Genomic DNA, 24,242 nt, shown 5'->3' with positions numbered 1-24,242 from the left:
TGTTTTAACAGCTCCTTACCTGACACTCTCTCTCTTTTAAGAAAAGAAGGAAGAGCTGGCCTAAGCTTTGGCCGACAGCCTATTCAGAGGAGAAGCCCAGCAGGAGGAGGCAGGCAGAAGCAGAAGCTGCAGAATGCCCCACCACCACCACCACCATGGTCAAAACAAAGTGACACACACACACCTGCCCCCCCGCCCCGCTAATCTGGCTCCTCACCTTCAGAAGCTCATCCTCGCTGGCATCCGGAAACTTCTCATGCAGCGAATCCTTCAAGACTTTGGCAATGAAACGCATCCCGTAACTGCAGAAGAGATGGGGGGAGGAGGGTGTTGGTGTTAAGGGGATGAAACCCAGAAAACTTTGCCATAGGAGCAATTTCTGGAACTCACGGGATTTTCTCCACAGAGCTGATGATAGCCAGCAAGAATTTGTCTGTTACGGTTCGCATGTTCTTGATGGAGACATCCAGGCGCGTCTTCACTTCTTCGTGGCTCAGTGCTTGCTCAGGCGTCACGTCATATGGCAGTTTACTGTTAAAAAAGGTTGGAAAGGGCCATGGGCCAGCATATTTGGAAGGCTGCTTCTGCCTTTCCTCTGGCGGGCACTGCCCTCCCCTGCCTCCAGAAAGGGCAAAGGGCGGCAGAGTTGGGGGTTCAGGTGGTGCTCTGAGCACCCACCCACCCTGTGTCTGCTGCTCAAGCTATGCTAAGACTTCTGTTAGATTTCAGGCAGAGAAGTACATCAGATGTGTCAGAATTTATTGACCTCAGAAAACCTTTTAAAAGGAAAGCTTAGTTTCCAAATATATTCCCAGAAAAAAACAGTTTTGTACATGCTGACTGCAACACACCTTTTCTCTTCTATGGAAAAATGGTTAACTATATTATAGGAGCACCCCTTGATCTTTAGAGTAACTTTATCTTAAAATAAATATGACATAAAAATTACTTCAAATTGGGAACCACTGCTAGATTTCATTAGCCTTCTTAAATTAGAATAGTATGGACAGATTTTATTGTTCTGTGACTCATACTTTGCTGACTATGGTTTCTGATCTTTATTCTTTGCTTAGAGCTCAGTGGTGACTTTCAAGTTTTAAAAATATAATAAATTCAGTTATGTACAACCAACTATTGATATACTAGGATACTAATTTCTACAATATTTGTAAATCCTTGTTTATCCATTTGTATCCTACTCTTTTATTATAGAACGGTTTCTACATTTTTCCTGTTTTTATATTTTCTCCAACATGTCTAGTAAAAATAAAGAGAAATGCATGCCTTTGTATTTTTCACCACAATAATCTGCCCCCTTCCCCATAAAGCTCTCCTTCCCCAGGGAACAGCAGCACTCCCCACACCTGGCTTCTCCAGTCTGGGATTCCATCTGGTTGACCCACGATTTGTAGATGTCCACTGGATCCATTTTGATATTGAGGGACTTGTCCTCCATGATCTCCTTGACTACTGGGGCCAGGATCTGCCTCAAGGCATTCTGCCCACGAGCACCACGGTTGAAGCTCACCACCATCTTTATGACTGTGGGGTTTCCGGTCACGATCTCGTGTAGCTGATCCACCTTTGATCTGGAAAAGGACAAGAGCGTCTTTGTTGGACCTCAGAGGCCTTCTAAAGTCACTCCAGAAGATGTGAGCCTCGTCCAGGTGCTTCCCTTGTTTGTTCTCATTAATGGCCTGAGGAACTTTGGAATAAGTGTCAGCTTTTGACCCAAACTTGTCTTAATGTTTCCGTAAACTGATTGCAGGGTTATATCCTCTCTGTGTTGCTAACAGATCCACTCTGTGTTTATGGTAGATACAATACCAGAACTCATTTCATCATCTCCTTTGCTCCACGCTACTGTCTCTTAAATAATTGCAGCTCACTCCATCTGCATATTGTTTCATCTCAAGGGAGATGCCTGTGGAGCCCATTGGAACTGACTTTCCTTGTGACTCCTGGGGACAGGAGGGGAGGGGGAGGTTTTCTGAAACATCATTAGACAACAGATTCTGCACATTTTTCACAGAACTCCCTTTTTAAAATGTTGGAATCATCATCCACCTTTTGTGGACGCCAGAGGTCTCTCCAAAGCAGGGATGTTTTAACTTACCGGGTGGGTGACAGCAGTGAACGGTACCAAACATTCAGAAAAAGGCCTTTTATATTTTATATTCTAATATTTCAAACATCCACAAAATGTTAGAATATAAAACATAACAGGCCTTTTTTCTGGAATTTTGGTACTGTTCACTGCTATCATCCACTCAGTAAGTTAAAACCTGCTTGGAGAGATCTCTAGGAAAACTCAGGAGTGTAAGCTAGAGTGGTGAGTCAACAAAAGTATAAAGATAGTTCTCCACTTACAACAGTCATTGAGCCTGCCCATTACTGTTGAAAGTCAAGGTCTAATGATCTCCCCATCTTTGCTCTCCCAATGCCTTCATTAAACGAATGCATGCATCATTAAAGGAGAGCCTAGGGTGACTCAGGGTGGGGGAGATGGTGGGAAGCCTAGTCCAGGCACAGGCCCACCCACAAGGACCTTCCCAAGACCTTCCCCAAACTCTGACACATCCCACACTCTGCTTCCTGCCCTTATAGGGAACCTTCCGGATTGGCTCTTCTCGCTATCCTTTGCTCCCCCATAGAAAGTATTGTGAGGAAAGAAAAACTGGCCAAATTTCTTGTTCTGGATTGTGCCACGTGGCCCAGCAACAGAGGGCCATTTCCTGCCCAACTTCCTGAGGAAAATGAGCAAGCAGTGAACAGAGAGGAGTGTCTGGAACAAGAGGGGGGGGGGAACAGGCCCAGTGCCTGTGGGGAGCCAGTGAGGCAGAAAGGGGGGGGGGGGAAATAGGCGAATGGATTTCCTGCAGCATCTCAGCAGCTGGTTTTAAAAGCAAATGACCACAGGGACACTGCAGGGGTTGTAACTTTGAAACGGTTCCCACATAGCTTTTGGGGAAGTGCTGTAAATTTGAGCAGTCATTAAATGGCCTGAGGTACCTCAAGGATTACCTGTATCACTTTCATACTGTTTCCATGGAAAAAAAAAGAGGGAGATGTTGTCCATGTAGCCTGACTCAATAGAAGTCTCTACCTTCCACACCAGAGAGAACAAGGCACTCTGCCCATGATGATTTCGGGGGGTCCTATATGAATGCAATTTTCTGGGCTGGATCTTGCTCTTTTGAGGTCTACTGAACTTCTTTATACTAGTAAAGAATCTATGCTCAGAGATATTTCTCACATCAATTTAATTATTCAAATAGTGGGAATTCCATAAGCAGGACTTAGCCATTTAAATCACCTGCCATCAAGCTGGAACTATACAGTGATCTAAAACCTATAAGACCAGAGGTGCTTATGCACTGCAGTTATACGAGAGCTTAATGCTTGGAGCAATGCTTTCTCTCACACTCAGACACTCACACTGTTCTAAAAAAATTGTTATAAGAGGATCATAACACTTTAAGAAAAGCCATCCTCAAGAGATGTGGAAGAGCAAAGGCAATCTCTAAATTGGGGACCAAGACAAGAAGCAGAGAAAATTTAGTCCTTGTTAGCAAAGGAGCTCTGCCTTCTGGACCAACAATTTAGCCTACAGGAATGATGGCCTCAAATTGAATCAGAGGGCAGTTCCAGCCCAGTGGCCGAGACGGGGAAATACAGCAGCTCTTTCCACACCTGACTATCATTGAGTACTTCATGCCAGAGTAAAAATAGACCTCAAATCCACCTACTTGATCTCCTCCTGGAGTGCAGTCTTAAAGAGGCGCAGCAGTAGGTATTCTTCTCTTTGATTGGATGCATAGTTGTAGAGTGTGAAAATCACAGAGTCCATGAATTTCGTAGATTTGTTCTGTGGCATTTGGAAAATCAATTTCGCCAGGTATGTTGGGTTTGTCTGCAGGAAAACAGAAAGAAGACATGGGTGAGATGCATTGGGAAATGAAGCAGCACAATGAACTCCAAGGGGCTCCTTCGTCTTACCTGTAGCAAATAGAAGAGATGCTGATAGGCTTCCAACTTTTCTCTCTTCTCCTTGCTCAGAGCCTTCAAGCCCCCCCTTTGCTTGTTCAGCATCATCATGTCAGATAACTGTTCTTTGTTCTTTTTAGTGAGCTTCTTACTGTGAGACACAACTTCCTGTAGAAGATCAGAGGATGGAACAATTCAAGACCTGACTGCTCTTTGAGATTGGATATTGCTTAATTATGGAAAGTTCAGTATGCAAAATTCCTCCAAAGTTTAAGACACCCAGACCCTGGGAGTATGGATCTAAGGAGGCAGGAGAGATAATTCTATCCTTAAGCACTTCAAGACACTTTTTCTAAAATGTACAAACTGTCAACAAATAAAGTCCGTCTTAAGTTATATTTGTGTAAAAAAAATGGCAATCTTACAGGTTCTTCTGATCACTTTCTGAGAGTATGTGTAGAGCAGTGGTGGGTTCCAGATCCCGTTGCAACCGGTATGCTGCAGCGGGGCCAGGCACCCACCATGTGCATGCTTACTCACTGCCCGTGATGCTCCAGCTGCTCAGCGGGGCTTTGCCCAGGGGCCATACGCTCAGCTGAAATAGGAGAGTGGGCAGGCAGGTGGGCCCTCCGGAGCACTGTACCGGAATGCTACTTGGTGCTCCCAGCAGGCACCGGTACGCCTGAACTGGGACATACCGCTCGTATCCCACCACTGGTGTAGAGTACCTGCAATGTGATTTTATTTTTCACCAGCAATCCAATTTTGATATCCATGAGGTTGAGGTCATTCTCCAGCTGCTGATTGGAGCGAATTAGCGTCACAACCTCCTCACGCAACTTCATCCAATCTAGTTCCTCTTGAAAATCTTGATCACTTTGATCCAGCAAGTGAACAAACTTTCGGACTACAGCCATGGGGGGTTCTTCAGCACTTACTGTAGAATGAAAAGAGTGAAAAATGGTCCATCTGATATCTTGTTGGTGGAAAAGTCAAACCTTTATATATGTTGTTTCCGCAGATCCAGCAGCATCCCATAGCAGGTCATGGAGCACCCTCCAACACAGAACTCCATCCTCCTCCCTCTCCTGCTCACACTATTCACTCCCTACGCTGATAAAAATAATGGAAGGGAAGAAAGGCAGGAACCTTTGGAACAACCTCTGTATTGTATGGTTGAGAGAGAGGATTGGCTGTCCTTCATGCTAAGCAGTGAGTAGCACATAGAACGTTTCTGCACGGCTCTATGGCCCTCCCCCCAACTCTAGCATTCTGAGACTCCCCAGCTTTAGCAACACCTATCTTTCTGCCCCCTTTGAGGCCCCCTTTGCTATAGATCCCTGCATCCCTACTATACACATTTTTCTTCTATACTCATCCACCAGGGTTATTTGTGAGGATCTTGATTCCTCTTGATTTTGCTCCAAATCACCAGCACTAGCCTCTGCATACAACACCAGGGAACGTCACATTTCCAATTACAGAAACAATTTTAAGGTGGAGTCCAGGATATAATTCTAAGGGCACGCCTTCTGCAGTACTTACTTAGAGTTTTGTAGTCGTCACGAGCTTTATTAGCACGAATAAAGGCTTGAATTTTCACAATGTCATTGATCTAGGTAGAAAGCAGAGGGCAGACAGTTTTCATCCTAGTTCACTAATATTTCTAATGTATCAATGCATTTGTGTAGGCAAAATGACTCTTACATGATCCCGGAAAAATTGTAACCGATCTCTGTACCGTTTTCGGGCCTGATACATCCTAGTCATTGCTTGAATCTATGGGGGAAAAAATCACCAGAATCAGGAAGAAAAACACCAAAGCTCAGTAGCAATGGAAGAGTTTGTGACTTAGCAGAATACCAGAATTGGAAAGGACCATGGAACCCAACTTGGGGGATTTGAATCTCTGGCAAAACAAGTGCTAGAACATTGTGCCTCAATGCTAACTTTATTAAATATCTGTTTCCCTCTGGAAATATCTGCCTGCTAACTAAAATGTTTTAAATTTATACTTAAATTAGCCATGTCCTCCAGGGTGACTTTTAAAAACTACAATTGAATTGTAGTGCTCACTTTACTTTTGCAAGTACCGTATTTTTCGCCCTATAAGACGCTCCGGAATAAAAGACGCACCCAATTTTAAAGGAGGAAAATCTAGATTCTGAACCAAATAGTAAAATATTATAGTAAAATATTTTATATCAACTGTATAAAAATATAGTAAAATATTTTATATCAACTGTATAAAGTTAACAGCAGTTTAAGAACAATTTTATGTCAACCATGTAACACAGGGGTGTCCAAACTTTTTTCAAAGAGGGCCAGATTGGATGAAGTGAGCATGCTGGAGGGCCGAACATTTTTCCGAACATTCTTTGAACAATAACAATTAAATGCAAATGAATTATTTTATGCCAAGTTAATTGCAAATGGCATACTTTTCATTTCATAACATTAAGATCAACTGACAGCTGAGTTTTCACAATGTATCCATCTTTTCCCTGAAGACTCGTGATGCTTTCAGATGCTTTCTTTCCTCTTTCCCTCTTACTTGTCTATCCTTCCTTCCACCCTCCCTTCCTCCTTCCCTTCCTTCCTGCCTCCCTTCCAGTTCCCTCCTTCCTCTTTCCTCCTGCCTGCCTGCCTTCTTTCCCTCCTGCTTATCTATGCTTCCTTCCTTCCTTGCACCTCCCTCCCTTCTGCCTGCCTGCCTTCTTTCCTCTTTCCCTATCCTCCTATCCTTCCTTTCTCCCTCCCTCCTTCCCTGCCTCCCTTCCAGTTCCATCCTTCCCTCCTTCCTTCTGCCTCCTTCCTGCCTGCTTGCCTTCTTTCCTCTTTCCCTCCAGCGTGTCTGCTTTTCTTTCCTTCCTTCCACCTCCCTTCTGCCCTCCTGCTTTCTTTCCACTTTCCCTCTTACTTGTCTATCCTCACTCCCTCCTCCCCTCCTTCCCTGCCTGAGCGGGCTTCTTGCATGGCCCCAGCCCTCCAGCCGGTGGCTCATCTAAAACTTTTAACTTTCCAATCTAGCGTTCTCCACCCACCCACCCCCAATCCGCCCGGATCTGTCATGCAGCAAAGAGATACAGTAGCCGGGCGCAATAGCAGCAATAGCAATAAGCAGATCCGGAGATATTTGGGGTTGGGGGTGGAGAACGCTAGATGGGACACAATCAAACTTGATTCAAAGGCTTTGCCTACTGAGATCGGTGCGCTGCCATCCAAAATGCTGGTACCACGATCGCTGCAGCGGCCGCTTTACCTGCTGCTTCCCGGGCGGTTCCAGGCGGCAGAGATCGTAGTAATAGCATTTTGGATGGCAGCGCACCGATCTCAGTAGGCAAAGCCTTTGAATCAAATTTGATTGTGTCCCATCTAGCGTTCTCCACCCCCAACTCCCTCACTCCCTCCTCCTCCTATCCTCACTCCCTCCTCCCCGCCTTCCCTCCTTCCCTGCCTGAGCGGGCTTCTTGCATGGCCCCAGCCCTCCAGCCGGTGGCTCATCTAAAACATTAACTTTCCAATCTAGCGTTCTCCACCCACCCACCCCCAATCCGCCCGGATCTGTCATGCAGCAAAGAGATACAGTAGCTGGGCGCAATAGCAGCAATAGCAATAAGCAGATCCGGAGAGATTTGGGGTTGGGGGTGGAGAACGCTAGATGGGCGGCGCCTCCCCCTCTGTTCGGTGCATCTGAGCTGAGCCCTGTTACCCCTGCCCCCTCCTCCTCTGCTGTGCTTTTGAGGAGCCATGAGGCTGCAGGAGACAGTAGGAAGGCGGCGGAGGGCAGCAGGGGAAAAAAAAGCCTCATGGCTTCTCAAAAGCACGGCGGAGGAGGAGGGGGCAGCAGGGTAACGCGCTGCCCAGCTCAGATGCTCCGAGTGGAGGGGAACGCGCGAGAAGTGAGAAGTGAAGCTGCCAAAGCTCCTGCCCATGGCAGCGGCGGCGGCGCGTCCCCCATGAGGCTTTTTTCCCCCTGCTGCCCTCCTCCACCTTCCTACTGGCTCCCTCCCGTGGCAGCGGTGGCGGCGCCTCCCCCTCTGTTCAGAGCATCTGAGCTGAGCCCCATTAGCCCTGCCCCCTCCTCCTCTGCTGTGCTTTTGAGGAGCCATGAGCCGCGGGAGCCAGTAGGAAGGCGGCGGAGGGCAGCAGGGGGGAAAAAAGCCTCATGGCTTCTCAAAGGCACGGAGGAGGAGGAGGGGGCAGCAGGGTAACCCGGTGCCCAGCTCAGATGCTCCGAGTGGAGGGGGACGTGCCGCCGCTGCTGCCATGGATGGGGGCGCCTGCGGGAGCTTTGGCGGCTTCACTCCAAATGTGCCGCCGCTGCCATGGGCTGGAGCTTTGACGGGAGCTTTGGCGGCTTCACTTCTCACTGTCAGGAAATCTGCCGCAGCGTCGGGCAGCAAATGTGGTGCTGTTAGAGGAGGAGGAGGCAGCAGCAGATATTCCAGTAGCAGCAGGGGCTTTGAGGGTTTATTTTAGCCGCAGCGCCGGGCGCAAGCAGCTAGGATTGGCCACCCACAAAGGACCTCCCCGGGCTTGCTTTGCTGAACTAGAGTCAGTCACCCCGCGCTCACCAAAACAAGTCCAAGGAGGTCATTTGCGGGCGGCCAGTTCTAGCCTGTGACAGTACAAAACACCGCGCGGCAGTTGGAAACTGCCGTGCGGTGTTTTGTTGCCGCGCACCTTACAGGGAACAGTGGACCCAGGTGGCTACATTCGGCTTATAAGACGCACTCAGATTTTTACCCTCTTTTTTGGAGTAAAAAAGTGCGTCTTATAGGGCGAAAAATACGGTAATTATAAACATATTTAGTTATATTTCCTATTTCTTAACCAACCTTCTTCCTCTTTTAATTTATGCTGCAATAATCTTCAACATTTAATCAATTATGAACATGTGGGGGGCAGGGGGGGCAGCGGAATGGACAACAGATGCTGAATTTCTGCCTCCTCCGGACCATTGCAGAGAATGGATTTAAAAAATATAACATCCATCTAAAGATGATGAAAGTTGAGAGATTTTGAAACGTGAGTTATTTCCCTTGCTTTTCTCCTGAAGATCGGACTGTATTTGATTTGGAATTGGACATTTTCTCAGAGGAACTTTGAGGGATGTTTGATTAAGAGACTTGAGAGGCCTTTGAAGGCGGAAGGGAGAGGAAGGGCCCTATGATTGAAGATTGAGAAAGAACTTGGAAAGAGTTTAAAGGAGTACAGCTGAGAAGATATTAGCTGATTTATGAGTGTATAGTGTGAAGGCCTTCACACTCCCTTCTTTCAGTCTAAGTATTGAGGCTTGGAGAACTAAATATTTTTAAGACAGAGCCTTGATAAGGTGTGTGTAATAAAGTTAACTGCTGCCATTAGATTTATTTAGTTTTATTAAATTGCATTTTTGGAGATAAGTTGATAAAGATGAGACAAAGGAGGAGGTGATGTTAATGACTATAAACTGCAAAACTCTTAAAAGGCTCTTTTTGGATGAAGAAATTACTGAATTTCTTCAGTTACTGAAGAAAAATAATATTAAGGATAACTGGGGTTATCCAGGTTTTTTTGAGATTTCCATATGGGGGAAGATTTTATAGAGTTGAAGCAAAGGAGGAGGCGATGGAGAAATTAAGGGAGCTTGGAATCATCAATAAGGAAGAGTTCATGGAGCAAATACAGAAACTGAATGAGATGTCAAAATTCTCAAGAAGGGAGATGGAGAAGAAGAAAGATGATCTATGGGCGAAAGGGAGGCTGGATGAAGGAACAGGAGTTACAAGTTCGCTGTAGGGATAGTATATAAATATTTGTATATTAAGGAATATGCGTAATAACATATGTTTGGGTATAGAAATAGAGTAAAGATGCTTAAGGGATGTGTATAGATGGCTCCTCTTCTCTCCCCTGGAGGCCCTATGTGGCGGAGAACAGGAAGATCTCCTAAAGAAGAAAAGGGGACATTATATATGTTTATGGGTGGGTAAGAGGTTGTTTATGTTTTGGGGTAATATGTATACTTATTATAAATATAATATAGACATTGTATTTTTACAAGAAACACACCAAAAGAAAGAAGGAGTGAATGAACTTACCATATTTTTCGGAGTATAAGATGCACCAAGGTTTTGAAGAGGCAAATTAAAAAAAAAGTTTTTGCACTCTGCAAACCTTCCCAAAACAGCCCGTTTTTCGCAAAAACGGGCCCGTTTTTTAAAAAGGCATGAATAGGGGGCTTGCAGTGTGCTCCTGGGAAGGGGGGGGCAAAACGAGCAAAAAACGGGCCCATTTTTTACCAAAAAATTGCATGGATAGCCTTTAGGAGGTTTATAGAGTGCTCCTGGGGGCTGGGGGGAGGAATTGAGCAAAAAATGACCCTTTTCTCACTTATTTCTGCCCTTCCCAGCCCCCAGGAACTCTCTGAAAGCCTTCTACAGGCTCCGCATGGCCATTTTGGTGAAGGGGGCGGGGTTTCAGGAGGCAAAAAACGCTGTATTCAGTGTATAAGACGCACCCAGATTTTCAGACTCTTTTTGGAGGGAAAAATGTGCGTTTTATACTCCGAAAAATATGGTAAGTTATACTGGGCTGATGTATATGAAAAGGTATTTAATACTTCAAAAACAAAAGGAATAGCAATCCTTGTAGCTAAAAGATATGAATTTATGATAAAAGCCATAAAAAGAGATGAAATGGGAATATTTCTTGTAATTCAAGGCCTGTTTTATGGACAAGCGGTTACCTTAGTAAACTTGTATGCACCTAATATAAATCAAAGAGTGTTTTATAATAGGATATATAAAGAAATAGAAGTTCAAAAAAGTGATAATGGTAGGTGATTATAATATTGACATGGATTCACATGGATAACGGAATTGACAAATCCAATCCATCAAAGTGGAAATAAAATATAATAATGCAGATTTAAGATTTTTTTAAAAAATAGAAACAGACTGAAAGATGTTTGGGGAGAATTACGTGGTAATCAAAAAAGTTATACATATTTTTCTGGTAGACATAAAATTTTTACAAGAATGGACTATATGTTTGTAACACCAGAAATATTATCTAAAATAATGAGAGCAGAGATAAAAATAATTAAAATATCTGATCATGCAATGGTAACTCTGGATACGGAAATAGATTGTAATTATAAACAGGCACGTAGGTGGAGAATGGATTTGAGGATTTTTAGAAATAAATATATTTTAGAAAAAATGGAAAGGGAATTAAAAGAAATATGGACTATAAATGAAGAGGAAGGTAGTAATACAAAGGTATTACCTGTAGTAGGTAGTAATTTGTTGCACATATATGCTAGTCGTTACCGATGTGCCAACATGGCTCTTTTAATAAATTGGAATTTTGAGGAAACTCTTGCCTCAGATTCTTATTTTATTTTGGATGCTATTTGGAACCCTGACATATAACACAACTAAAGAATGTTTTATCAGATATTAAATTAAATTGCTTGAATTTAATACAATTAGAGAAATGGATAAAAGTGGAAGAAAGATTTGAGGAGAAAGATAGACAGTTAACAAAATTTGAAATGATTATAAAAGAATGTGAGGTGAATGAAGAATATATAGGGAAAGGAAGAATTGGGAAAATATATAGAATATTAACTGAATTAGAAGAGCGGGTAAGGGGTTTAAAATTAATTTAGGAATCAGATTTAGGAGAAATAAATGACACTGATTGGAAAAATATTTGGAATAGAAGAGTATATAAGAATATGTCAGTTAGAGTTAAGGAAAATGGATATAAAGTGATATGGAGGTGGTACCTAACACCACATAAATTAAATCAAATAGATGATAAATATACAAATATTTGTTGGAGGTGCAAGAAAGAGGTTGGAACATACAAACATATGTGGTGGGATTGTGATACTGCACAAAAATATGGGACATGGTGTTTAGATAAATCAGAGCACTCTTGAATGTAAATTTAGTCATGTCACAAAGAATTGCATTACTGTTGCTGATGGAAAAAAGGAATTTATTATAAATTTGATAATGGCAGCTAGATTAGTGATGGCTAAATATTGGGGATGAAATTGGGATATTCAAAGAAATAAGTGGCATGATGAAATTTGGAGTGTGGCAACAAATGATAAATCAACAATGGAAATTAAATTTTAAAAAGGGATGATCAAAGCAAACAATTATAATGAAATATGGGGGGATTTTATAAAATCAATGTTGGCAGAAGGCAAAGGGAATAAACCTACTCAAGAATATATGCTGTTTTGGAGGGTATAAGGGCACAATTGGAATATATTATATATATTTAGTTATTTAGTTATTTACAACTATATTTAGTTGTTATAGAAGAAGAAATATAAGGAGGGAAAAACAGGGTCTCCAGGGGGTGGGGGGTGCACTGTAATATTAGTTTTTTTTCTTTTTCTTTTTTTTTTGTATTTAGATATATATGTCTATGTTAGTATTATTTGCATTTAAAAAAATAAAAACTTTAATTTTTTAAAAAAACTATGAACATGCGTGATGCTAAACCGAACTGACCTGACCACAAACAGGCTTGTTTCCTATATCCAAACAAAAAATATGCAGTGCCTTAAGATCTGCATCTGATCCTGTCAGGTCCACCACTGTGTCCTGCCACTCTGTTGGACGGAAGGGAGGAGGCTGACATTCCTCGCATGCTTTCACTTTTGCTGTACGCTTGGGAATTAAGGAGGGGGATTGTCTTCACAGACTCCCTCCCAGCCAGTTCCAGCCCTGTTCCAAAGCCATCGTGCCTGAGAGTGACCTGTTATCTGCCTAGCACCTCAGCGTTCCCAAAACCTCCTTGCTGCATCACATTGACTGCCTGTGGACTGTTCAGGGGGGGTTGGGTTTGGGGAAATGGAAGAATTGCTTTGTGCTTTGCACAGGAACTTCAAATTCCACCTGACTTTACTCTCTTTTGATTGTTAAAAGTTCTTTAGATTCAACTCAATGGAGTCAAAAGTTTTGCTTTCCTGAGGAACCAGCTGGGACAGGTCCTTACAGATCCTCTCAAGGAAGATGGAATGAGGCTGAAGCCCCAAACATCACTAACCCGGGAGAGAGAAAGCACCACAGAAGGTACTCTGAAGCTTTAACTCTTGGGTTTATCTGAAGAGACTGAGACATTCTGTTCCACAACTTGGCCAGGAAGAGTTACCTTCACTGCTTCTCCTGTGTGAGTCTGCAAATACTTCAAACGATCTTGGTATGCTTTGCGCTGCTTGTAGCCACGCCACTGAGACTAAAACAGAATAAAGTGTTAGCGTTCCCAAAGGCCCCAGATGATCTAGTATGAACCCCTCCCATCAGTGATCTGCTGGACTGATCCACAATTTGTATCCTCAAACTAAACCAGCTGAGTGCTCATCCTCTCATCCCATCTGCTGTCATTCTTAACAGTCAGGCCAACCCAAGACAAGGCTAGTGAGCTATTCTGGCTCTGTCCCAAGATAGACATAAGAAATACTGTTTAAAAAAAAATAGAATTCAAAACTTCTGGGTGGGGAAAATGGTAATTTGAAATGCCTCTGATGATCAGAAAAAAACACTGAGGCGGAGACTGGTGATAGGTCGGTGAGCCCAGATCAGCTTCTCTGATGAAGGAGAAGCAAAGGATTGCCACATTTAGTCCAGAACGCTGCTCCCTGTGAAGAAATCACAGGAGAGAACCTGTGGGCAACTGTAGATGTATAGGCAGAAGCCAAAGGAGAAATATCAAGCTCTTATCCTCAGGCAGAGCCTCTATGATGGACACTATGCTCAATCTACATTCTACTTTTTGAAGCACATTTGGATGCAAATACTCTGACAGCTATACAGAGACCTTCCAAACAGCAGAATAACTAGACATCATCAGTTAGTGAAATTATCAACAGAGACTTGATTACACTTGAAGGGAAAATGGAAGAGAGATTTTTGTAACTTTGAAGAAGAAGAAATGAATATGTAACTTCTGGAGAAGTTAAATTAAGGAAAAAGTAGACATTTTAGACTTTGAGATAGAAACATTAAGAGATGGAAAAAGACTTAGATAACATGGTGTAACTAGAATTAAGAGTTAAGGGATTTTGTCTGAGATTGGCAACAGTTCCAGAAAAACCTGATGAAGCTATCAGAGAGACTGGTTAAAACATTATCTGGCACAGACTCCTTGGGAGGTGTGGGCTCTCTTTTATCGATGTGTTTCAACCAAGGCTGGGTAACAATCTGCTAGGACTGCTGTGGTAGTAGTTTCCTACCTGGCTTGGAATTGGGATTCTCTCCAATGCCCCTTTTAATCCTTGCGAGACAAGCCTTGACACACACACCCCCCGTCCCAGGTCATCCTTCAGAGGTATTTTCTTAGCAGATTCCTCAATGCCTTCAACAATAACAGACTTTCTAATGTATTGCCTTCGTTGGGAAAATTCTTTAAAAATCAGGGAGATATTCAGAAAAGTATCTGCCTTGAACATCGCCCATATTGAACTGTATAGTGCATTCAAACATCGGAAAATGTTTTATATTATGTCACAAAATGTTTTATGATAATTTTTGTTATAAAATATTTTATAAAATTTCCCTCATTTCAATTCCACGTGAGTCACAGACTTTCTGTACGTGAGCCCATCGAGGGGACCTTGGCTCAAAAGCTGTTGTCCTGTGAGGCACCGTTTCACCTAGTGAAAGGATTCAAGAAGAAGAGCTGTAGACATCTCATATGCCAGACTGGAGCTCTTCCTTCTAGCAAAGGACCAGAGGCTCAGTTCCCTTTCTTGGTTTCACAACAGAGTTTGCATATTTTCTTCATTTGGACAGGACATCTCAGCCAGCAGGGTGGCCACTGGAATCATATAATATTTATTTATTTATTAAATTTATTTGCCACCTATCTTGCCATTGGGTTACTCTAGGCCAGTTCCACAATAAAAAGGAAGAAACAAAAAGAAATGTAAACACAACATAAAACAACAGAGCAACAAAATAAAAAAAAAGAAAGAAAGCAACAAGAAAACATCAATGTGATAACCAAAAGATGGATGGGTGGAGAGGAGAGGAGAGGCTGTGCGAGTGGAATCTGCCATCAATACAGCATCTGCCTCCGGTGTGGAACTCCCTTTTGAACCCCAGGCCAACTGGCAGAGCCAGGTCTTTAGGCTCCCACGGAAGGAGAGAAGAGGGGCAGATCTAATTGTGGAGGGCAGGATGTTCTAAAGCAGACGTCACCAACTACTGGTGGTCCGCAAGAAAGTTTGGGTGGTCCGTGGCGCACACAGGTGGATTATCTGCTCCGGAATGACCAATGGGTCAGTCCTGTGGCTAGAGCTCTGAAATATGGGACCGGGCAGGCAGCTCATGTAGAGGGAGGTACGTGCAACTTGAAGGTGCAACATGCCAGGAGTATCACAGTCCTCACCAGCTGGAATGAGGTAATAGTGCTGTTGCGGCAAGGGGAGGCGGCACAGGCTGGCCGAAGCAATAGGTGTCAGCAATCCACAGCTCTTTTGTCCCCCTGCTGTAGCTTCCTGTTGGCTAAACTGTCCCTGGCCTCTGACCTGAGAAGGGAAGGGTGGGGGATGGAGAGTTGCTCCATATTCCAGAGCGGGACCAAAGCTTCATCTCTTGCTGGATCTTGCGTGTTCTTCCAGCCCTTGTTGGTGCTGCGTGACTGGGAGACGCCCGACTTCCTCTCCACCCCCAAGACATTGGCTGGCCCATGAGATGAGAGAGAGAGACTGAGAGAAAGAGAGAGACTGAGAGAAAGAGAGAGATGAGAGATCCCGGTGTTTTGTTTTCTGTGGGAAACGGATCCAAATGGCTCTTTGAATATTTAAGGTTGCAGAAACAGGAGGCCAAGCTAAGTGCCTGAAGGACCCCAACCTGTCACTCTGAGTCAGTGAGCAGCATGCTGTATTCATATTAGTGCTCTGCAGGATTTAATATTATGAATGTAATGGTCTCTGAGGTCCAAAAGGTTGGTAACCCCTGTTCTAAAGGGCACCAGCCGATGCTATTGATAACCAATGAAAAAAAAGGGAGGGACTGGGCACATCTGCAGAGCACAACCATATTCCAAATCTTGCTGTACATTTCATCTCCTTAATATTATTTCGTCCTTCTTTTCAACTCATCTGATATGGATCTCACCTGGATGCAAGTGATGGCAGGGACTTGTTTTTTCAAAAAATGCATTCTGGCCCTGAAGTCCTGGCGAACTAGGTAACCTCGGCAGCGAGCCTGTAGCTTGGTGATCAGGTTTTCATTGGCCAACCAGAGCTGCTCCCGGTTGTATGCTGCCGTAACTGCCGAGATGGCGCTCTGCAGTTGCCAGGAAGAAAACACAAAGCAGGTGCTGCATAATAGAGGAACAGAGGCATCTTTTCCCACCAATAACATAGAATCGGATTTGGAGCTAAATAGTTGGCGAGGGCTTGCTAATTTCAAATTTAGGGATTAGCATCCACTCAATGTCCGTTCCCCAAATTCCCAAAAGCCAGGCATGTGGAATTATCTATTTTGAAAATCAACACTACTGTGAAATGGAAAAAATATATACCAAATTCCTCAATAAATGTAATATTTATGCCCCTTTGTTCTTCTCACTGCTGCCTATCAATTATTCTGTTTAAACTATGCACCTATTTAACCACACAACCAATTTCTTATTCATACTTTAGGGTTTTTAGTAACATCTTATAAATTAGCTGTAGATGTTCTGAATATTGCTTTATTAGCTTTTCAGATTCAATCAATCCCTGATTGTTCCACTTCATTTCTCTAATTCATTTTGTATTATATTATAAAATAAATAATTCAAAATGCCTTACAAAAACAAGGTGGAACAATTCAAATATTGCTTCAAATATTGGAACCAATGAGACATTTTGACCAAAGGTAAATGTTTGTAAGGTTAATTCTTACACTCTGAAAGAAGTATCACTCCACCAAAGTAATTGTGCATACATTCATCTTTGTGGACATAAATATTTAATATTAAAATAAGATGCAATAGGTTTTCACTTATTCTACTACATTTATCTGCTACTTTTAGAATGGTGCTTACAATCAAGTACAGCTTTGTTTATGACCAAATACATAATTGTGCCAGGCAAGGAAGAATTTCTAATCGCTTCCCGCATTCTTTGGTACACAACAGAACATAGCCTAGGAGGGCTGCTGAAAACTAGAGGGCATCATACCTGGATCTCCTCCCGAGAGAGCTGTACGCTGTTCTGCACAAATCTCTGAGGCTCCTCCCAGACTCCATCCTGGCTTTGGAGGTTGTGGTAGTAATGGTACCCGCCTTTTACCCAGTGTTTCACCCAATTACTGTTGTTGTTTCCTAGAAGGAATGGAAAATCTTACTGGTGTTGAGTTCACTCTTACAACACAGCTCAAATTTCTATCAATTCTAAGCCATTTACGAAGATATTGAAGGTTACTGGACTAAGACAGAACCTTGAGGTATCCACTGCTTATTTTCCTCTATGTAGATGGGTTCTATTGAGGACTACATGTTGAGTGTGGTTTGTCAGCCAGTTACAAATCCACCTGGCGGTTATGCTGTGTAACCCACATTTTTCTATCTTACCAAATAGTAGGTTGTGGTCTACTTTGTCAAATGCTTTACTGAAGTCCTAGATTCAAATGTAGTATGGAATCAAGAAAGTTAAATACAAGTTTCACACAGTAGGCAATTCTGAATAGGGACAGAACTATTTGGAGCCATCAAGAGACAATGAAATTGCTGTACCAAGAGCTTATATCAAATTTTGGCACTGCTTCAATGAAATAAAAGTGTGCATTCCAAAAACTGAATCAGAAAGAAGATAGGTCACAGACTCGCTGAAGAACTGTACAATAAAAATGATTTGTTACTTCAGAAAAATATAATGAAAAACATAACACTGTACACTTGAGGCTGACTCAGAGGAAAAACAAAAGGAAACAACAGCTGACTATTGGAAGAGCTACGTAGTTCTGGGGATAAAGAAGAAAAAAATTAGCAAGAGTGAGAAAAGATCAGAAAGCCAATTGGAAGCTGGATGAGGACTCTAAGAAGACTCCCACAGAGCAACCCTTCTTTAGTGAAAAGGAGAGGCCTGCCCTTGGCCACCCATGTCTGCAGAGGCAACCTTGTTCTACCTCCCCATGATTTGAAATCAGTCAATTAAGACTGCTGAAATCCAGGTCCAAGTCCATCCCTGGCTTAGAAGCCAAGTGGGACATTCAGACTCAGCCAGCATATTCCACAGGGTGATTGCTCCTTGGGGAAAAGACTGAAGGAGAAAGTACTTAGGTGTCCTGCCTTAAAACTCCTGGAGAAAAGCAGGACAGCAATTTAATAAATGAAAAAAAACAGTCAAGAGTTAATTTGGCCGAATAGTCTGACTTGCAAACAACTCATCATTTGTGTGTCACCAACCCATTCCCAGGTCACAAAACAGGGTGCTCTTACCAGAAGCCAGCTTCACATTTTTTGTTGCCGTCAGTTCCTGATGATATGCTTTGGCACATTCGGGAGTCACCCCATACAGTCCAACATCAGCTGAACGCAGGAAGCTGAGAGTCCTTGCAACGTCACCCTGGTCCATTGCCTCGTTAATGGCCAAAATTCCTAAGGCAACTTGGATGAAGAAAATAGGGGAAAAAAGCTTTTCTGTGAATATGTTTCATGGAACCAATGTTGGTCCTTACCTGAACGTTGATTTTCAGTGTGATGCGGGAGGGGCTATGCGTAGGTATCATGACAGCCTGATTGGTCCAGAGACTGAGGGAAGTTCTTTGCCATGCCTCTTCCTTTCCCTGGCTCCCCAGTTTCCTTGAGGACGCAGAACGCAGTCCACCTGAAAGGCACAAGACAACCAGGCCACCCCCAGCCCTCCACCTGACAATCTATGTCTTAATAGGGAGGGATGTAGTCCCTCCTGCATCACACTGAAAATCAAGGTTCAGGTAAGGACCAACGTTCGTTTTCCAGTATATAATGTGGAAGGGGCTATGCGTGGGACGTACCCGAGCTAGCGTACCTAGGGAGGGAAAGGAGCTAAGAAGTAGGATCTAGGATGGCCACCACCTGGTTGAAGGACCCTGCGTCCAAAGGATGCCTCAGCTAATGCAAAGGCATTCAGATGGTAGTGGCAAATGAATGGCGACAGGGTAGACCACGTGGCCACCCTGCAACTATCCTTGAATGGAGCCCTGGTGGACCACGCTGCTGTTCTCGCTGCGCTCCATGTGGAGTGTGCTGTAATCCCTGGGGAGGATTACACCTCATAGGTGGTGACAATGGCTTCCTGGATCCACCTCCCAATGGTTGTCGAGGTAACCCTAGCCCCCAAGTTGGCAGGGAGGAAGGATACAAACAATGCTTCAGACAGGCGAGTTGAGGCCATGCACCATATATAAATACGAAGGGCCCGCCGGATATCCAAACTGTGCCAGAGACATTCCCTATCATGGGAAGGCGCCGGGCAAAGGTTTGGGAGAACGATCTCCTGAGCCCTATGGAAAGGCGTGTTCACCTTAGGTATGAAAGCCAGGTCTAACTTAAGAACCACCCGGACCTGGTGAAACACACAGAGATCCCCTTGGGATGACAGAGGCCTCCCCCCGGCTCCGATATGCGCCTGGCCGATGTAATTGCTATCAGTAATGCAACCTTCAATGTGGACCGACCTCAAGGGTTTGAAGGGAGACCCTGTGAGGGCTCTAAGTACCAACGGGAGATCCCAGATGGGGAACCTGTGGATCGCAGGGGTCGGATGTTCACCGCCCCCCAAAGAAACTGTTTGACAGTTGGAAGCTATGACAGGGGAACGAGGCCTTCCCTGGTGAGCACTGTAGATAGTGCTGCCACCTGATGATGGAGAGTGCAATGGGACAACCCTTTGTCCAACCCGTCTTGCAAGAAATCAAGGACCTGAGGGGCGGAGGCCGAAGCCGCTGCAATGTTAGAGGAGGAACACCATTTAACAAACACAACCCACATGGAATCATAAATTCTAGTGGTTGACAGGCATCTTGACACCTCTATGGTCGCAATGAGCTTCGCAGAGAGGTTGGCATTCCTCAGGAGGCTCCGCTCAAGTGCCAGGCGGTTAAGAGGAGCCACTGGGGGTCCGGGTGGACCAGAAGCCCCTGACACATGGAGATCTCCTGAAGAATCCTCCATTGGGGCGAGACTGACATTTGGACCAGGTCCGCGAACCATGACCATCTGGGCCAGTTCGGAGCTAGAAGGATTATGTCCACCCTCTCTGCTTCTACCTTTCTCAGAGTCCCTGGAATCAAAGGAAGGGGTGAAAATGCATAAAGTAGTCCGCTCGGCCATCTGCTCTGCAGGGCGTCTGGCCCCTCTGCATCCCGCATCGGAAACCTTGAAAGGAACCATGGGAGCTGCACGTTTGCCAGAGTTGCAAACAGGTCCACAAGGGGAGTGCCGAATTGCTGGCAAATCCTTTGGAATAGATCTGGATGGACCTGCCACTCCCTGTGGTCCACGGTTGCATGGCTGAGCCAATCGGCCTGGTGATTGGTCATCCCTGAGATGTGCTCCGCCCTATTGATGATAGGTGTGTTTTCCACCCATGACCCGAGCTTCAGAGCCTCGAGCCATAGGCTTGTGAAGTGCGTGCCCCTGACAGTTCACATGGGTCTTTGTGGCGACGTTGTCCGTCAATAGAAGCACATGTTGGTCGGTTAGGTCGGTTAAGAGAAATAGAGGGAGTGCGAGATGAATTGCTTTCAATTCCAGCCAGTTTATATTGTGACGCAGATCCGACATGGTCTATTGACCCTGCGCCAGCTGGGAGCCCATCAGTGTCCCCCAGCCAAAAAGACTCGATCCATTGTGAGCATGATGCAAGCTGGCTCCCTGAACTCGGATCTCCGATTCAGAGCCGGGGAAAGTCACCACCTTAGGGAGAGTCGGTCGTCTGCAGGCAACTTGATGAGAACCGTGGAGTTGCTGAGGAGATGGTGTCGATATGGAATACCCACTGAAGAGCCCTGGTGTGTAGGCGTGCCCATGGCACAATCCCGATACAAGAGACCATCTTGCCCAGGAGACAAAACAGGTCCAAGATAGAAATGGACCGACTTGCGTGTACCTGTTGGACCAAGGCCTGTAGGCTGGATCGGCAGTCCAGAGATAGCAGCACCAGTCCTGCCTTGGAGTCTATGATTGCTCCTAGATGAAGTATCCTTGTTGACAGTGACAGATGACTTTTTTGCAAAGTTCACAGAGAACCACAACGTCTGTAGCGTCCGGATCGTGAGGAGTAGATCATGTAGCGCCTGAGAGTGGGATAAGCCTGAATGAGGACATTGTCAAGGTAACATTGTAGTCTCACCAGAACAGACCGTAGGTCAGCCACCAATGCAGCCAGGACTTTCGTGAAAGTCCGCGGGGCCAAATCCAACCTGAATGGAAGGGCCCTGTACTGATAATGGGACCCCGATTGTGAGAACCTGAGATACTTGCGGTGACATGGAAGGATTAGGATGTGTACTGTATTTTTGGAGTATAAGATGCACCTTTTTCCCTCCTAAAAGAGGGTGAAAATTTGGGTGCGTCTTATACACTGAATGTAACCCCACTCACTCACCAGACCCAACCCTTTGACCTCTGCCTCCCAGCAATTTTCTTCCTTGCAGCAAACGGGGGCTTGCGGAAGCTGCAATAAACTATAATAATCCCTGCAGCCTGAAACAGTTGATGATCAGGAGAAATTGAAAGTGAAACTTGCTGTTTGCTCCACGTGGCAAATTGCTGGGAGGCAGAAGCAATTTTTTTTTCTTGTTCTAATCAGGCTGTTTTCTGCAAGGAGGTAAGTCAATAAGTATAAATGCCTATAGAATGTTCAACTTATTAGACTTATGTTTTAAAGACTGCTTTATTGTTCTAGACAGCTTAACAAAATGAAAAAGTTCTTAAAAATAAATCCTTGATCTGAAGAGGCCCAGTACTATTGTATCTTCTTTTAAATAGCAGAGAATAACTATACTTCTAAAAAGCACGTGCACCTGGAGACTTTTCATGGTGGCGCGGAGGTCGTGGACCGCCTGTTCCCTGGATGATGATTGAACTAAAATGTTGTCTAGGTAACATACTAGTCTTACTGGCCTTCTTCTGAGGTCTGCTGCCACAACCGAGATAATTTTGGTGAATGTCCTGGGTGCTAACAACAGGCCAAAGGGCATGGCCCTTTATTGGTAATGTCGGCCTATGTAAAAGAACCTCAGGACCTTTGATGATGAGGCCAAATTGGTATGTGCAGGTATGCCTCCTTTAGATCCACTGATGTGAGTAGATTCCCAGGCCTTATCCCTGCAAGGACCTCCTGTACGTTATGTAGTAATTGAGGGTCTTCAGGTCCAATATTGCTCTCCACCCGAGCTCTTCTGTACCAGGAATAGGATGGAGTAAAATCCCCTCTGTTCCTGATCCACTGGCATTTATCTATAGCATTTATGTCCAGGAGATGCTGAATCTCCTTGTGCATGAGCTCCCTCTTGATTGGGCAGGAGGGAGTGGGGCAGCGAATAATGTTCCTCAGGGGGAGGGAAATGAATTTGAGGGCGAGGCCCTGCCTCATCATCTGCAGGACCCAAGTGTCCGATGTGGTGAGTTCCCATTGATCAGCGAACTGCTGAAGCTGCCCCCCCCCCCGATGGGAGACAGCCCATGCTGGTCACCCAGAAACAAAATTAAAGGCTTGGGTGGTAGCAACGCTGCCGGCGACCCGGACAACGCCCACACACCACCTGGCAGTGATCCTCCTAGGAGACGAGCAGCGCAGACAGGCGTCGCCAGCAAAAGCGCACAAAGCGGAGGCTTGTAATTGGCTGCGGCGCGCGGAGGAGGGTGGTCCAAAATGGTGTCCGCAGCCACACTATCTGCGAAGAGGGAAAAAACCTCTGAGCCGACACTTTAAAGTTCTTGGAACAGAGGAAGCTGTCCGTGGCGCCGGACACCCGCAGCGACCCCTCATCTAGTCAAGCCCCCCGTGCTTAAGGCAGGGGAGGCAATCACCCCCCCAAGCTCGCTCTTCGCTCTCTCACCTCTGTAGATTGATCCAGTTAAAGGCAAGAAAAAAAGGGGGGGAGGAAAAACGCACAACAAACCAAAATAACAAACCTGTGGTCAATTTGCAGAGTCCAAGCTGAATTAAATAAAAACAGCTGGAGCTCATTTAATTGCGTCCTGAATGAGCCAGACTGAGTTTAAAAACTGACCTTAAGAAGGAATAGGAGGCGTGGCCAAAGAAGTTGAACTCAGTCCTTGGCAACCAGACTAATTTAACCCATGCTTATTCTCTCCAAGCAGCACACAGGAGAAAAGGACTGTTCATTATAGAAACGACGGTTGTTACCCCCTCGATTGGGAAACGCCGAGGGCCGCACCCATTGTTTCTTCACAATCTCCAGGAACAGAGTGGGTGCTTGTGGGAAGAAGTGTTAGAAAACATGGCCTGATTAGGATCCCCGGCTTGGGAGCCTCAGGGGTTCCCTCCCCCAAACTTGGTGGTAGCCCTGGCCTTATGCAGGAGCGTTTTGAAATGCGAAGTGGTAAACAAGCCCGGAAAGGCCAGAGGATCGGGAGGAAGTGCCTCCTCATCCTCAGAAAAATCCACCTCACGTTGGGGCTCCTCCCCCATGACAGTTTCCTCACTGACAAGAGAAGGGTCTGTCCCAAGGGGAAGCCTGAACACTGGGAGTGAGATCCCTCACAAGATTCCCTGCACCCCTGGAAATGAGGCACTTGTTTCAAACCCGAGGCTATGCCCTTGGTGATGGCAGAAGCAATGACCTTCCTGATACTATCAGGCAGAAGCTCCAAATCCTCCTCAGTGGGCCCATGGGCCCCTGCCCTGAGCCAGGTCAAGAGGAGGAAGATAGTCACAAGAGGTGCCTTCAAGCTGATTGCCCTGAGAGATAGAGAGGTGGATGGGGAAATCTCCTGTCTCGAGGGCCTATTGAGCCTTGAAGGAGACTCCGCGGGAGAAGGAGGGCTGAAGCCTCTGGCTGGTGACCTGGATCTGTGCAAAGGGCTGGGCTTGCTGGTACGGGTCTCTCGAACTGGTGCTCTGGAAGGACGCTGAGCAGCCAAGAGCCTGGAAGTTGCAGCCTGGGGTCATTATCCTCCGCCCCCGAGGTCTGGTGGTCCCCTGGTGAGCCTGGCCCTGCCTCAGCCCTCTTGGCCACTATTCTACTCATGATCCGGCAGTTGTGCTGAAAATCGGCTGCTTTAAACAGCAGGCATAG

The 24,242-nt window shown here is 45.1% G+C and overlaps 1 protein-coding gene across 1 annotated transcript in view; it reads right to left on the bottom strand.

Annotated features, from left to right (window-relative positions):
* IQGAP1 (IQ motif containing GTPase activating protein 1) overlaps positions 1–24,242 on the bottom strand; it is a 116,996-nt gene that overhangs the window by 30,554 nt on the left and 62,200 nt on the right. The window contains exons 17-28 of the mRNA XM_081964901.1: positions 18,433–18,600; positions 17,174–17,316; positions 16,122–16,292; positions 13,153–13,236; positions 5,695–5,766; positions 5,533–5,602; positions 4,716–4,924; positions 4,000–4,155; positions 3,750–3,913; positions 1,365–1,589; positions 391–531; positions 218–302 (exon numbers count right to left, since the gene is read on the bottom strand). Of these exons, the coding sequence (XP_081821027.1) occupies positions 218–302; positions 391–531; positions 1,365–1,589; positions 3,750–3,913; positions 4,000–4,155; positions 4,716–4,924; positions 5,533–5,602; positions 5,695–5,766; positions 13,153–13,236; positions 16,122–16,292; positions 17,174–17,316; positions 18,433–18,600 (1,688 nt within the window). The remainder of the gene's footprint in view (positions 1–217; positions 303–390; positions 532–1,364; positions 1,590–3,749; positions 3,914–3,999; positions 4,156–4,715; positions 4,925–5,532; positions 5,603–5,694; positions 5,767–13,152; positions 13,237–16,121; positions 16,293–17,173; positions 17,317–18,432; positions 18,601–24,242) is intronic.

Source organism: Natrix helvetica (assembly GCF_964273705.1).
Source record: "Natrix helvetica genome assembly, chromosome: 12".
Classification (NCBI taxonomy): domain Eukaryota; kingdom Metazoa; phylum Chordata; class Lepidosauria; order Squamata; family Natricidae; genus Natrix; species Natrix helvetica.
Note: the sequence above shows the minus strand (reverse complement) of the source record. Positions and strands in the feature narration are given on the sequence as shown.